Here is a 15,234-nt window from a genome sequence, read left to right on the forward strand (position 1 = left end):
TAAAAAGAGATGTGTGCGTATGAAGGAGGGACTGATATGTTCATGGTTTACACATATTTCTAAAGATAAGGACAATTATTTTAAACTGCAAGGATACACAAATTATTGTTAAACATCAGGTGATGCGTGTCGCCAGGATTGTCAAAATGGAGCCAGTAAGAAACAAGAGAGAGGTATCAACATGTTTGTGAAGTTTGCAGAAGTATAAAACATAATTTTAAATAAAAAGCTAAAAGAGCCAACCCCCCTCCTAACCAGTCCAATGAGGACTGAGCATGCTCAGTAGCCATGGGAATATTGAGTGACACTTGAGGGGGGTTTACAAATGTAGGGGAGGAATAGTTGGAACCCTGAAAAAGGCACACATGTCTGTTAGGAGCGAGCATATACTGCAACAGTCTGTTGCAACCCCTGCTTGTTAGGAACAATTACCTAACTGTAGTGACCAGTTCAGCAATGGAATAAGGAGCCAAAAAGAGTTTAAGAATCTCCTTCTAAAATTTGGAGATGCATCCATCCCTAAAGCATTTTATGCATAAAAGATTCTGCCTCAGGGCAGCAGGTTGCAATAAAAATTGGTTCACATTTGAATGTTTAATGTTTGTTGACTGCAACAAGTGATGACTTTTGTGGGGTAGAATGTGCCATCAGAGAGTTTACTCCACAGATAAAACATTCACAGCATCCAATCACAACTCACATGCAATGCTTTTCAATAGAGATAGTTCAGGCATTCATTTTCAGGTCATCAAAAGCAGGTTCAAAATGCATGTTCTTCTTAATTTCCCTACACTTCTTTGCAGCACGTTGAATGACTGCTGGTAGCAACATGTGCAAATGGACTCCACTCAAAAAGCGCTGTGTTGGAGGAGATCTGAAAGTTGTATCTGTGGCGTTCGACCTGCGAAGGCCCATTCACACATGCAAGTCACTGTTGCACGCTATAGCTGTCAAGTGTGTATGTGAACTAGCCCCAAACGCAGTGTAATGGCATACATGCACATTTGCAAATCAGCCCTTCGGTAACCTCTGGGTACATTCATTTCAAAGACTGCATTGTTGGGAATTCTCTTTTATCTGGGCACAGGCCCTCCCTTGCTCCCATCATGAGATCATAGGAAGTTGCCCTATACCGAGTTTTCTCCAGTCCTACCTAGACAAACCACAAATTGAACCTGGGATCTCTGGCATACAAATCGTGTGCTCCTTCGCTGAACTCCATCGGCCTTCCCTTACCAAGCTGTCAATTGTTCAATAAGCAGCCTCAACAGCCCCTTCCTTCCTTCCCCCTGTACCAAGGGACAATCCACTACCTATCTCCACTTTGGGGCATAATTTTACCTGACAACCCACCCACCCCCATCTCTCTTTGCCTGCAGCCAACAGTCACCCAAACCCCAGATTCGCTTTCTGTGCAACAGGGCAAAATTCCCCAGCCAGCCTCAAAACTTCACCTCTCTGCTATGTTTGCAATGGGGCAAAACCGTCTTCTGGTGGTTCTCTGCCTCTTTCAACCAGAGAGCAAAAATCCCCAACCTTTGGAGGCTTTATCAGTGCAGATGAGTATGTCAAAACCCACCATGTAATCATTCCCGTCATCTCTTCCAGAAGTCAGCCCTAATCTTCCTTCCCCTCTACACCACCATCTTTCAGTGGGGGCAAAGTTTCCCCCTGGGGCCCATCTGTTCACAATTCCGTAAGCCGTGGGATAGATTCCTCTGGAACGTGTCATCCATCCCCCAAACCTCAGATCTATGCGTTGCACGGGCCATATTCCTGTCCATCTATTCTATGCATGCTCCCCCTGCCACACACACACACACACCCTTCTTATTTCCCCGTCAATTTCTATTTTTATAGAGGCAAAAATTCCCTTACCACTTTTTTGCCATAGTGATCAACCATACGGCCGCCCACCCCGCCCCGCCCAAGGTACCTCTGCAAAGGGGGAGACAAAAAATCCTCCCTACCCTGACCGCCCCGCTCGCCTCTCGTGGCTATCTTTGCCAGGTTGCAACATTCCCCTTATTAAAAATAGAAGCAGGCAGCATCTCCTTTCACTCCCCATCTGCCAAGTCGGCGGAGCAAAGCCCCAAACAAGCCTCCCCTCCTTCCTGAAATTAGAGGACGAGATGCCCAGATGCCCTCCCAGAGACCCAGCGCCAGCGAGCTGCGCCCCCATGCCCGGAGTAGGATGAGCTCCCCCCCCCCCCCCGCCGCCTCTTCCCCCCCTCCTACCTGCGCGCCGCGGCTTTCTCCTCTGGACTCTCCGTTTTTGCAATTCCTGCAGCAACGGCTGCTGTTGCCGCTGCAAACCAGAACCAGGAAGCAGCTGCCCAGCTAAGCCGAAAGAAGCCAGCTTGGCTCCTCTCGTTGGTGCTCTTGAGTTCATCCGCTTTCGCTGCGCTTGGCTCGCCTCTGCCACCCGGCCTCTTGGAGGACTGCCGGGTTTACGACGGCTCCTCCCGCGCAGCTCGATTTGGGTGTGTGTGTCTTGGAGGGGGGGGGGAGGTTGTTGTTATTTATTGCTACATTTATATCAGCGGAGGCTGGTGGCTCCTGCTTCGGTGGGGCGGTGTATCCGCTCTGGGTTTCAATTGGAACCCGTCAGAATTCTGAAGGAGTTATCCAAGGTGCTGAATCCAAAAATCCACTCTGTCAGAACTCTAAAGAAACTACCCAAAGTGCTGAAACCTAAATGGGTTTAGCACCTCGGATAACTCCTCTAGAGTTCTGATTCACCGCCCCATTGAAATAGAAGCTCCCAGCCTCCAGTGATTTGTATTCGGAACCCATGGTGGCTTGCATGATCCTAGTCTTCCTCTCCATTTTATCCTTACAACAACCCTGTAAGATAGGAAAGGCTGAGAGCCCAAAGACGCCCAGGGAGCTTCATGGCCAGATGGAGACTAGAACCCGGATCTCCCAAGTCCCAGTCCAATACTCTAACCACTACACCACACTGGCTCTCTCTATATCAGAAGCTATCTTTGGCTGCAATCTGTCCTAGGAGTAACCCCCATTGAATTACTTCCTAGCTGACATGCACAGGATTATACTGTTTTGATACCTTTCAACTAGAGCCAGTTGGTAACAGCAGGACAGAGTCTAGTTACTAAAGACTGCAATGAAGTGGCCACTTATGCACTGCCACAAAAAAAGAGGACAAAGATCTACGTAAAATGTGCACATGCTAATTTATATACATAAATGCAAATTAGTAAATTATAATTTAAATAGAAATCCGTGGAAGCTGGTGGCACCTATTTTAGTAGGGCTGTGAATCCACTCTGGGTTTCAGTTAGAACCAACCAGAACTCTTAAGGAGTTATCCAAGGTGTTCAACCCATTTGGGGTTCACTTTGGATAGCTCCTTTAGTGGTCTGATAGAAATACAGATCTCACCATCATAGTGGGGAAAACTGTGACCAGGTGAGCTGTGTGGTCGTTGTGAAAAAAGCAAATTTTATGTTAGGCATATTTAGGAAAGGAACTGAGAATAAAACTGGCAGTGACATACTGCCCTTATGCAAATCTATGGCACAACCACACTTGGAATACTGTGTACAGTTCTTGTCACCACATCTAAAACAGGATGTTGTAGAGCTGGAAAAAGTGCACAAAAGCGACAATTCAAATCAAGGAGCTGGAGCATCTCCCCTATGAGGGAAGCTTATAACTTCTGCATTCGTTTAGCTTGGAGAAAAGGGGAGTAATTTATTTATTTATTTATTTAATTACATTTATATACCGCCCCACAGCCGAAGCTCTCTGGGCGGTTTACAACATTTAAAAATAGTAAACATTAAAAGTATACAATTTAAAAACACACACACACACACACACATATAAAAACAGTATAAAAACAACAGTATCCATTTAAAAACAACAATTGTGGGGTCCATTAAAAACAAACTTAACGTTGTTAAATGCTGTTAAAATGCTGTTAAAAATGCCTGGGAGAAGAGAAAAGTCTTGACCTGGCGCCGAAAAGATAACAATGTTGGCGCCAGGCGAGCCTCATCGGGGAGATCATTCCACAGTCGGGGGGCCACCACTGAAAAGGCCCTCTCCCTTGTTGCCATCCTCCGAGCTTCCCTTGGAGTAGGCACTCGGAGGAGGACCTTAGATGTTGAGCGCAGTGTACGGGTAGGTTCATGTCGGGAGAGGCGTTCCATCAGGTATTGTGGTCCCAAGCCATGTAGGGCTTTATAGGTTAAGACCAGCACCTTGAATTGGGCTCGGAAACATATAGGCAGCCAATGCAAGCGGGCCAGAATCGGTGTTACATGCTCAAACCTCCCTGTTCCAGCTATCAATCTGGCCGCCGCATTTTGCACAAGCTGCAGCTTCCGGACCGTCTTCAAAGGCAGCCCCATGTAGAGGGCATTGCAGTAATCTAATTTGGAAGTTACCAGAGTATGGACAACTGAAGCTAGGTTATCCCTGTCCAGATAGGGGCGTAGCTGGGCCACCAACCGAAGTTGGTAGAAAGCACTCTGTGCCACCGAGGCCACCTGAGCCTCAAGTGACAAAGATGGTTCTAGGAGAACCCCCAAGCTACGAACCTGCTCCTTCAGGGGGAGTGCAACCCCATCCAGAACCGGTTGAACACCCCCCATCCGATCAGAGGAACCACCCACCAGCAGCATCTCAGTCTTGTCTGGATTGAGCTTCAGTTTATTAGCCCTCATCCAGTCCATTGTCGCAGCCAAGCACCGGTTCAGCACATCCACAGCCACACCTGATGAGGATGAAAAGGAGCAGTAGAGCTGCGTGTCGTCAGCGTACTGATGACAGCGCACTCCAAAACTCCGGATGACCGCACCCAACGGTTTCATGTACATGTTAAACAGCATGGGGGACAAGACCGATCCCTGCGGAACTCCATACTGAAGAGTCCACGGGGCCGAGCAATGTCCCCCAAGCACCACCTTCTGGAGCCGTCCTGCTAAGTAGGAGCGGAACCACTGCAATGCAGTGCCCCCCACTCCCAACTCAGCCAGACGTTCCAGAAGGATACCATGGTCGATGGTATCGAAAGCCGCTGAGAGATCAAGGAGAATCAACAAAGTCACACTCCCCCTGTCCTTCTCCCGACATAGGTCATCATACAGGGCGACCAAGGCTGTTTCTGTGCCAAAGCCGGGCCTGAAACCCGACTGAGTAAGGGGAGACATGAGAGAGATGGTGTGGAGAACAAGGCTAGGGAAACGTTTTTCTCTCTCTCTCTCTCTTATAATGGTAGAATCTAATGATGTCCTCCCATGAAAATGGATTGGTGGGAGATTCAGGACAGATAAAAGGAAGTACTTCTTCACACAGTGCATAGTTAAACTATGGAATTCACTACCACAAGATGTAGTCATGGCCACCAACTTGAATGGCTTTAATCAGTGTGCCAGCTGTCAGCTGGCAATGTCAAGGTGGCCGCCATACTCTCCATTTTTATGGTTCTTTATCATTCAACTGGAGTTGGGCAAGACAGCCTTTCAAACAGAGTACACTATCAAATACAGAATGGTCCTCAGGCAGCTCTTGAAATAGAGCCCTGTCCTGTGTAAACAGTAACATCAGAAGGAAATGAAATGCAGACAGTGGCCCTATTAAAAAGAAGTGTGTTTGTGCATTCATGGTGATGGAACTTGTGCAGGAGAATTATTTGCTAGAATGCCCATTCATTTTATTCTCTTTTGTAAGCCTTGAAAGACTGTACATCTGAAGAAGTCTGAAATGATGAAACAGGAACTATAACTGGAATCCTGTTATAATAATTAATAACTTAGTACATTAAAAATATAATTCAGTCTGTTGTTATAATTTTATTGTTAAGGTATCAAAAAAGCAACCATTTGCCTTATGTTTTGTCATCCCTACAATTTTGTGTGATTGAACTGTTCAAATTGATATAATTATATAAAATAGAAGCCATTGTTTTGACTCTTGATACTATTATTGTCTGATTTAATTGTTAAAATTGTTATGCAGTTGTGTGCCTGTTGGCATTCCTTATAATTGGTTATCAACTGCAGCCTTCATGTGTTTTGGTTGAACACAGTATTACATACAACAGAATCCTTAAAAAATGTTTAATAATGCTACACTGCATGCACATGCTATAATTCTTTAGGTCCTAAAGTGTAGAAGCCCCTATAGAGATGAACATTATGCTGCATTTAACACGTGATTTCCCTGTTTACCAATCTGTCAAGTTTATTACGATTTGTAGTAGACTTCCATTTGGTTACTTGATTTCCTGTGTTACTTCCACACTTGCTGACTTATTATAGAAAGGTGCAATCCTATACATGTTCAGACAGAAAAAAGTCCAAGCAAGCCATGCACAGGATTGCACACTAAGTCAGTGTGGATGTGAATCCAGTGCTGCCCTGATCTCCAGACATAAATCTGTAAATCAGCATCGCTCATTCATAATCTGGTCTTCATTTTGTCCCCTTAATAGAACTGATATACAAAACCAGTCCTATCAACTACATTCCATCCACCCCAAGTCATGGACATGTAAGAAACAGATGGCAAGTTGTGTCTGAGGCAACGAAGATCACATTGGAGAGAGTTCATGATCATAGGCCTTCCGACTTGTCAGGACTCCCCTCCGCCTTTGCTTCAACTGTTTCACAGCTCTGCTGCTTAACATACTGGTCCAACAAGGAAGTCAAGTGAATAGGTCCACGCTGCAGAAGTGTGCTGGTATGGGATGTCATGAGAGAAAGAGCACCCACCACTTCTCTTTGAGCAGCCACCATGGGTGGCAGGCTGGCAAAGTTTGTGAAACCTTGTTTGCTTAGGATGACATCGTCAACGCATGCTCCTGGAAGAGTGAGACAAAGAGATGCATGGGTAGCATTCAAAGTATTTTTAAGTCCTAATTTGGAAGAGGGCCGCTGAATGTGAGCACATTGCAGTTTTAGTTCCAGAACTTAACGTGCAGAATTACAGACACATGTGCACGCATGTGCGCACACAGACACACATATATATATACATACACAGAGTGTTGACTGAACAATGTCTTTAAAAACTACAATATCATTTCCAGAACAAAACTGAATGCTGGGAGGTAAATTGGCATTCACTGTCACATTTGCATAACATACACAAAGATTTGGTTTTCCTTATTTTTGTGCTGGACTTGCAAGAAAGCAACAAACATCCATACCCTCAATGGGCCATTTATTGATTTAATCTATTTATTTATTTTATTTGCAACACGTATACCCCATTCTTCTTTCAAAAGGAGCTTCCATATTGTTCCCAAGTGGTCACGCATCCAGAACAGCTTACAGGGCCGGATTCCCTTAGTTTCAGCATCAGAACTGCATCATGTGCCTTCAGAGCACCTCTGGCCTAAATCAATGGTAAGATTATGCTTAGGCCAGCCTTCCCTACCCTGGTGCTCTCCAGGATCCTATCAGCCCCACCCAGATAAGCAAGGGTCAGGAATCCTGGGAGTTGTAGTTCACAATGCCAGAGGGAACCAGCGTCAGTTTGTCTGGCTTATAGTCTGCCTCCTTTCTGTTATTAAGCTTCCCTCAATGTTACCCGACTCTCCCCTATGCCATCTCTATTATCCACTACTAATCCTTGTATTCTTATGCTAACTCCCATCTTATTAATCAAATATGGATTTTAAGCCCTCTAGGGTAAAAATTGCATCATCTCTGTTTTTTGTCAGATGCCTGGTACTCCAAGGGCACTATATTGCATGCTGATGATACTCAGCTCTACTTCTCCTTGTGGTTGGAGTCAGCTGGGGCTGTGAAGGTGCTGGACCACTGCCTGGAGGCTGTAATGGGCTGGATGAGGGCCAATAAACTGAAGCTAAATCCTGATAAGACGGAAGCTCTGTGGATTGGTGGTTCCCGAATCCGGGAATTGGGTAAGCGACCTGTTGTGGATGAGGTGGCGCTCCCTCTGAAGGAGCAGGTACGTAGCTTGGGAGTAGTCCTAGAGACCCATCATTGTCACTGGATGCCCAGGTGGACTCTGTGGCACGGAGTACTTGGGGTCAGCTTCGGCTGATCCGCCAGCTACGGCCTTTCCTGGACAGGAGCAACCTAGCCACAGTAGTGCATGCACTGGTAACTTCCCGATTAGACTACTGCAATGCACTCTACGTGGGGCTGCCCTTGAAGACGACGCTGAAGTTGCAGCTAGTGCAAAATGCAGCAGCTAGACTGCTGGTGGGTACATCTTATAGAGACCACATAACACCGGTCTTAAAGGAACTGCACCGGCTGCCTATATGCTTCCGGTCGGAATTCAAGGTGTTGGTAATGACGTTTAAAGCCCTAAATGGCTTGGGACCTTGAGGGAACGCCTCTCCTTATATATGCCTGCCCGAGACCTCAGATCTGTTGGAGGAGCCCTTCTCCGCATCCCACCAATGCAACATATATGCTATGATGGGACAAGGGAGAGGGCCTTCTCTGTGGTGGCACCCCGACTGTGGAATGCCCTCCCCTTGGAGGCCCGATTGGCGCCAACATTGATTGCATTTCGACGCCAAGTAAAAACATGGCTTTTTAACAAAGCCTTTGATGGTTAAACTCACTGGCACATTGTTTTAACGGCTTTTATTACTTTTAAATTATATATTGTTTTAACCTGGATCATGGTTTAATTTGTTTTTAACTGTGTATATTTATTGTTTTATACTGTATGTTTTTATTTGAGATCTTAATGATATAGGGCGGGATATAAATATTTTAAATAAATAAATATTGAACAGAAGAATAGTAGGGAGCTTAACACTTACCTAGGAGGTTAATCTGTGGAATTTTCTTCAGGACTCGCAACATTTCCTGTGCCCTCGTCTCCGGACTCACCATGAGAAGGTTGCGTCCCACAAAAAGAGGGAGGAGATTCTTGTATTTGGATTCCAAAAGGAAAGGCCTCATGATCTGGAAGGGTGGAGGTAAGATGCAAGTTAAACACCAAGGGGTGTATTGAACAGGGTTCCTCATTGACAGACGGCTCATGGATCCAGTGGAGGCTTCCATGAGCAGAATAGAGAGGGAGGAAATTTTGGCTGATTCTCCCTCCCCGCTGCTGCACCCCACAACACCTCCCTGCTGTTCTGAAGGGTCCCTCCAACTCCTTGGAGCAGATTGGGGGAGTTGCAAGGGAAAGTGGGGAACTAGCAAAAATCCCATTCTGCTGAGGGAAGCCTCTGCTGGATCAAAGAGCCTTCTGTCAGCAGAGGGACACCACTAGATGCAACTCCAAGAAGACACATGCCACACTGGGGCATCTTCTCTCACTGCACTGGAACTTTTAAAAGGATCAGGCAAAATCTTTGGGTTGAGGTCTGGTAATTCTATCTATAAGGAATATTTAGTTGAAGAAAAGACCCTGCCTAGTGACAGGGGAATGCAAAAGCAATGAGGTAACAAGGGTTTGGGGGAGGTAGTTGCCCATATGTACCTACCCGGACCTTAAGATCATCTACAGGGGCCCTTCTCCGTGAGCCCCTGCCAAAGGAAGTGAGGCAGGTGGCTACCAGGAGGAGGGCCTTCTCTGCTGTGGCACCCCGGTTGTGGAACGAGCTCCCCAGAGAGGTCCGCCTGGCGCCTACACTGTACTGCTTTCGTCGCCAGCTGAAGACCTTTTTATTCACTCAGTATTTTAACACTTAATTTTAACAAATTTAAATTTTACTGTTTTAACTCTGTATTTTAATCTTATATCAACTTTGCTGTGTGGTTTTATCCTGGTTGCGCTTTTTATACTGTATTTCGTAATTGTGTTTTAACCTGTTCGGTGTTTTACTGTGGTTTTAATTTTTGTGAACCGCCCAGAGAGCTTCGGCTATTGGGCGGTATAAAAACGTAATAAATAAATAAAATAAATAAATAAATATCTGACAAGCCAGTCCACTTGTCAGTCTTGAAATACTGTTAAAAAAAAAACATTGGCGACACATTGGCTAGTTAAAGCAGAAGGCTTTCTGAGAAATTTTGCCAGTCTTCACTTTTTGCCTCACTAGAAATTCCTTGGCTGTTCCCCATCCCCTCCCCCGAGCTAGCACCTCCAAAATGTGTCTCCAAGTTTTCACCGTAAGCAAAATTTGGTAGCAACTGGGTGTTTTCTAACGTAACGCCAAAGCAACGTGGTGTTTTTCTGCCAACTAGATGCAAAGTTTCTGAAGATACCAGTGAGATATGGCAGGCTCTCTGATTTCCCATCTCACAGAATCTGACCTTGTGCACATCCAGTACAGAAGATGTACATAAGGAAACTCAGCTGTGTGTGTGTTTTTAAAGGATGCTGTTTGCATAAAACTGTACCTCGTTGGGGAAGAATTTGACATGGATGTTGTACTTTCGCAGCCGATGCCTCATGAGTATTATCTCATTTCCATGAACATAGTTGTACTGGCACACAGCGATCATTTTACTCTCGAGGAATGCTTGCTTCACTTCCCGAAGCAATAGCCTTGTATAGCCATTTTCCTGGGGGATAAAGTTGTTTGCAGACATTAAGGTTGAGATGAGGGAAGACCCACCAAACAGTCTAAGCCAGCCTTCCTCAACCTGGGGCGCTCCAGATGTGTTGGACTGCATCTCCCAGAATGCCCCAGCCAGCAGAGCTGGCTGGGGTATTCTGGGAGTTGTAGTCCAACACATCTGGAGCGCCCCAGGTTGAGGAAGGCTGGTCTAAGCAGATATGAATTCTCCAGTGCAAAAGACATGTAGGGTGCACGAACAGAAGTTTTGGATCATACCGTTACTTAACATAAAGATTCTATTTAGCTATAAATTTATGTGTTTGAATAATTATAGCAACCAGCATGCATGGTTGTTCAGGAAATAGGTGAATTAGAGATTTAAGTCAAATGTTTTAAATTGGCATTTTCTCTTGGTGATTTAAATGATCTACGTAATTAACTGATATCCATCTACTGTGCCCTTTGCCCAGGGAACATGTTCCTCAGTTGAGAGGTAAATACCAATGTTGCTGCTTGACATATCAACATTATATTTAATATTTATCTATTTCTATATCATATTTATGGTCCATAGAGCTCCGGTAGTTATAAAGTCAGACATGACAAACCCCAATTAAACACATACAAAATCCAATAAAACATGTTTAAAACAACAGCAACTAGAACAGTGAACTATACAACAAATTTTGATTTATCTAAAGTTCATCAAATATTGTTTCCTGAAAACAAGGAAGGAGGGATTCTAACTGAGACCTAAAAACTGACCAGAGAAGCTTTTCTGGGCAAGGTATGACTACAGAAAAGGCTCTGCCCATCTACTAGCCACACACCTACACTGGGGCACAGAAAATAGCTAGTTTCACACACAAAATAGCCACAGCAGTATTCACTCCAGATCTTAAAGATCATGGTGGAATGTAATTGCAGGCAGTGATCCCAAAGCAAACTCTTTGGAGTTTTATGTATCAAGAGCAGCATACTAGAACTGTGCCTCAAAGGTTCAGAAAAAGACACTTGCTCTCTGTGAGTGACTCTCATCAGGATAAAGTGGTTATCTGGTGCAGAAATCATATGAATCCCACTGCAATTGGCAACATCATGGAGAAAGAAGTGTGACAAGCCCACTCAAGAATTCTACCCACAAGTGGGCCTCACCATAGCCACCACCAGCTCTGCCAGGTTGGAATGCATTGTTACCTCCTGAACAGCTGTGACACGGGGTTTGATACACTCCTCCGGGATTGCAGGTTTTGGTGGGATGTATTCTGTCACTGCCATCAACTTCTGCCGCATAAAGTTCATAGCTCTCCAGTGGCGGGTGACAGCTCTGGAGCCATGGCGGATGAACTGAAGGGTGGGCAGCCAGCCTGGAACAGTGGAAAAGCGTAAGAAATTAGACTAAGGCATAATCTTAAATGTAGGGGATTTCGTGAGTTCCTATGCTGTGTACAGACAGTTTTTTAAACCATAAAAACTGAGTTAAGAGGAAGGACAGAAAACTAGTGTTGTCAAGGATCAAAAAGTTATCTATGCCCACCAGGAAGTCCAGTCACCCCACAATCAACACACACAGGCCAGGCTGGTGTGCTACAAGCAGGTGCTAAGGGATACTTATAGAGCACATAGTTCCAGATGACTCAGCTATGTCAGCCACATCATAGGTTTCAGGGAAGGCAAAAGAAATTCAAGGCATAACAGAATAGCAGCTTCATAACACTGTTCTACCAATGTATAGTGTATCTACATTCCAAGTATTGTGTGCAGCCTCTGTTGTGCAACATCAGAAATAGAGCTGAAGAAGGTACCCCCAAAAAACAAAGCAATTAGTTTTTTGTTTCAAAATATGACTTTGAATTGTTTTTATGCCAAGAGTGCTAACCCACAACACTTGGAACCAGAATTGGAACCAGGATCTGCCTTGATTTTGGAGTTTTCCCTCCCATACACTCATAGTCCACCACATTCAGCAGGATCTGCTGACTCTGGGCAGCATTTTAAAGGGGCTGCCAGGGGGTGGAGGATAGCTGCAGAGGGAAGGAGGAAGTGGGGAAGTCAACTTCTGCCTGTGTACTTGATTCAGTGTAAAACAGTGTAAATGTGTACTTAATAGCAAGGATCAAAACAGGCAAGGGAAGAGAAGAAGGGATTTTCTGTGGGTCTTAATGGCATCATAGTCAAGAACTGCTTAGGGCTCGCTCCCATTCATCATTTTCATAGACAGTTTATTATGGACGAGACATTCTAAATACAAGTAGAAAAATTATTATGGGTAGGTTTTGTCTATATCGTTATTAAACAACCTCCCAATGGTCAAAAATAAATTTCACAAGAATGACAGGTCATAAATCATGTATCTTGACAGATGGATTAAGTTAGAATGCTTTCAGTTGATATAGCACAATCTGTATGACCACCAACCTCCTCGCCACTTCAGTGCCAGACCTCTTGGCACAGGGAATTTGAGCACCCATTTCAAACTGGGTGCAAAGCCAGTGGGGGACAAACCTGCTGGGAAAATTGACTGTGGCCTTCGCAAGAATCCACATGCACTACTCTGATTTAAAGAACAGAGATGGTTGCCATAAGCCTCTTTGACACCTTGATTTGTCTTACCTTACTGATATGGCAAATGGCTGAACACTCCATCGTCTGATAAATTTTAAGACTAGCAACCCCAGAAATGCTGCAACCAGGGGAATAAAAGATGCATAAGATAGAAGTAGGAAGAGTAGAGAAACTACAAGAAGCTGAAAATATGAATGGAAATGTAAACTTATACATACGTATACGAATAGATTTACAATTGCATTCCTATGGATATTTTCAGATTCTTGTAACCCGAGAACTGTTGCACATTGAACCACGTTGGGGGGAGGAGGAGTAATGATTAGACCCTGGATTTCAACAGAGCGAGGTATAAGGCTGCTAGACTCTTGATCTCCAGCAAGGGCGACGGGGGATGGAGCACGTACAGAGAACAATTCTTAGCAAAGGCAAAAGAAGAGCAGCGCCCTTACACCTATCCACCCTTACCAGTTTTGCTAGCCCTTTCGCACCAGCCGCTGAGAGCCGCCATCTTGGGGAGGTGTGGAGAGCGGAAAGCGAGCATCATGGGATGGGGAAGTAAAGTCGTCCTTCTTTGGGGAGGGATTTAAAGGGGAAGAAGCCCACCGCAAAAGAAACCAAAAGAAACCCTAGCAACGGGTACGCGTGCTGGTTTCCTAGCCCCTTTAAGGGACAGGCGGAGGCTCTGGCTGCAGCCCCACCTTCGATGCGAGAAAAAAGCTGAGTTCGGACGACACGCTAATCAAACGGGGGGGGGGGGGCAGAGAAACTGCTTGGGAAACAACCGTTGATTACCGTGTCGTCCGAAGTCAGATTAAGACCTTTTTTTTTTTTTTTTGCAAATCATTCTCCCGTTCTTGCTAAGGAGAACCTCCAAGGCTCCGCTACCTCCATCAGGCCCCGTTGCTAAAGCCGTTCCACCAAGTCGGGGGTCCCCTTTCCAGCCCCTAATCCCTGCTGGGGCACCCCACCCCCCTCCTCAAGCTGTTGCTGAAGTCTCCTCCCCAAACCTCGCTCCAGTCTGTTGCTGCTACCGCGGAGAACCCTCCTCAAGGCCCCATCCCCAGGTGTGACTTCAGGCTCCCCTCAGCCCAGCTGTTCCCCGGGCAACACGCACAAGGCACTGCTAGGGACAGATTTAGGTACACACGGAACTGCAACGAGACCAGCCCCGCGACCCAGAAACGTTGCTAAGGGGACTCCAGGAATCCTCTCGCCCCACCCGAGCTGTTTTTAGGCAAGCCCCACCTTACCATCCCCCACGTCAAGCTGTTGCTAGGCAACAGAGCACCCACCAGGCCACACTTTGAAGGGAAGGCCGCACAAGCCTCCCACAGCTTTCTAAGGCGAATTCCACAGAAACCTCCATCTGTTCCTCGGGAGATCCCAGGATTTCCCATCGGTTGACTAGGCAGCCTCCAAGCTGTTGCTAAGGTGGTTTCTGCTTCCCCATTCCCACAGCCGACGACCAGAGAGATCTTGCCACTAGTTCCAACCTGTTGCTATGGAGATGCCAATACAGTAGTTATCATACGACTCCCCCCCCCACCCCAGCCCCATAAATTCTCAGACGGGCCCACATAGACAGACGGCTCTTGGGTCTTGCTGGGCAGTTGTGTTACTGAGAGTTGTATCCAAACGGCTGACCCTTTTCATCAATCATGCCTGGAGGTGAGTAATCTTGTTTGAAGGGGCCTCAAATCTTCAGTGGGACTAAGCTGCCTGCCTTTGTGTGTGTGCGTGTGTTATTATAAAGAGTGTATGTACACCCACACGTGTGTGTGGAAGGGTTGGAGGCGGGGGCAAGTCATCTGTGCCTTTCACACCTACATGACAGGGAGAAATTCAAGAGGTGAAACACTGCTGTTAATAGTTCTTTTCTAGGGGCACGTCTCCACGAAGGGTTTGCCCCGGGGTGGATTCGCAGTAGCGGCAAGTCATCTACATGATGCAGCCACCATTGCGAAGCCATCTGGGGGCAAACCCTGGAAACTCCGCTGAAAAAAAGTCAGGTACTTACCCCAACTTTTTTGGCAGCAGTGGCTTGTCACAGCCCGTGGTGCCCCCTGATTGGACGCCATGGGCTGGACAGGGAAGGGGGCAGCCCCGTACCTCTGTAAAAAAAAATGGGGGAGGAGGAGAGGAACGGGGCTGTTCCTCCCCCCTTTTAATTTTTTTAATTATATGTATCTGTGCAG

The 15,234-nt window shown here is 46.0% G+C and overlaps 2 protein-coding genes across 2 annotated transcripts in view; both read right to left on the reverse strand.

Moving 5' to 3' along the window:
* The window catches only part of OSBPL7 (oxysterol binding protein like 7), a 39,436-nt gene extending 37,084 nt beyond the window's left edge, over positions 1-2,352 (reverse strand). The window contains exon 1 of the mRNA XM_063138546.1: positions 2,239-2,352. The gene's annotated coding sequence lies outside the window, so the exon portion shown is untranslated. The remainder of the gene's footprint in view (positions 1-2,238) is intronic.
* Positions 2,353-5,983: 3,631 nt separating this feature from the next.
* On the reverse strand, positions 5,984-13,573 carry MRPL10 (mitochondrial ribosomal protein L10). Its single transcript, XM_063136460.1, has 5 exons — positions 13,505-13,573; positions 11,669-11,838; positions 10,311-10,475; positions 8,780-8,924; positions 5,984-6,832 (listed from the first exon to the last, which is right to left on the reverse strand). Exons 1-5 carry the CDS (start codon positions 13,545-13,547, stop codon positions 6,585-6,587), a joined length of 771 nt encoding a protein of 256 aa, XP_062992530.1. The 5' UTR covers positions 13,548-13,573; the 3' UTR covers positions 5,984-6,584.
* Positions 13,574-15,234: the final 1,661 nt, after the last annotated feature.

The sequence above is a fragment of the Elgaria multicarinata genome, chromosome 11 (assembly GCF_023053635.1).
Source record: "Elgaria multicarinata webbii isolate HBS135686 ecotype San Diego chromosome 11, rElgMul1.1.pri, whole genome shotgun sequence".
NCBI classification, from domain to species: Eukaryota; Metazoa; Chordata; class Lepidosauria; order Squamata; family Anguidae; genus Elgaria; species Elgaria multicarinata.

Coding starts and splice junctions, on each gene's coding strand:
- MRPL10 (XM_063136460.1), bottom strand. CDS start 13,547: ATGGCGGCTCTCAGCGGCTGGTGCGAAAGGGCTAGCAAAACTG. Junction 10,476..11,668: donor GTGTCACAGCTGTTCAGGAG/GTAACAATGCAT, acceptor TTTATCCCCCAG/GAAAATGGCTATACAAGGCT. Junction 8,925..10,310: donor TCAAATTCTTCCCCAACGAG/GTACAGTTTTAT, acceptor CCACCCTTCCAG/ATCATGAGGCCTTTCCTTTT.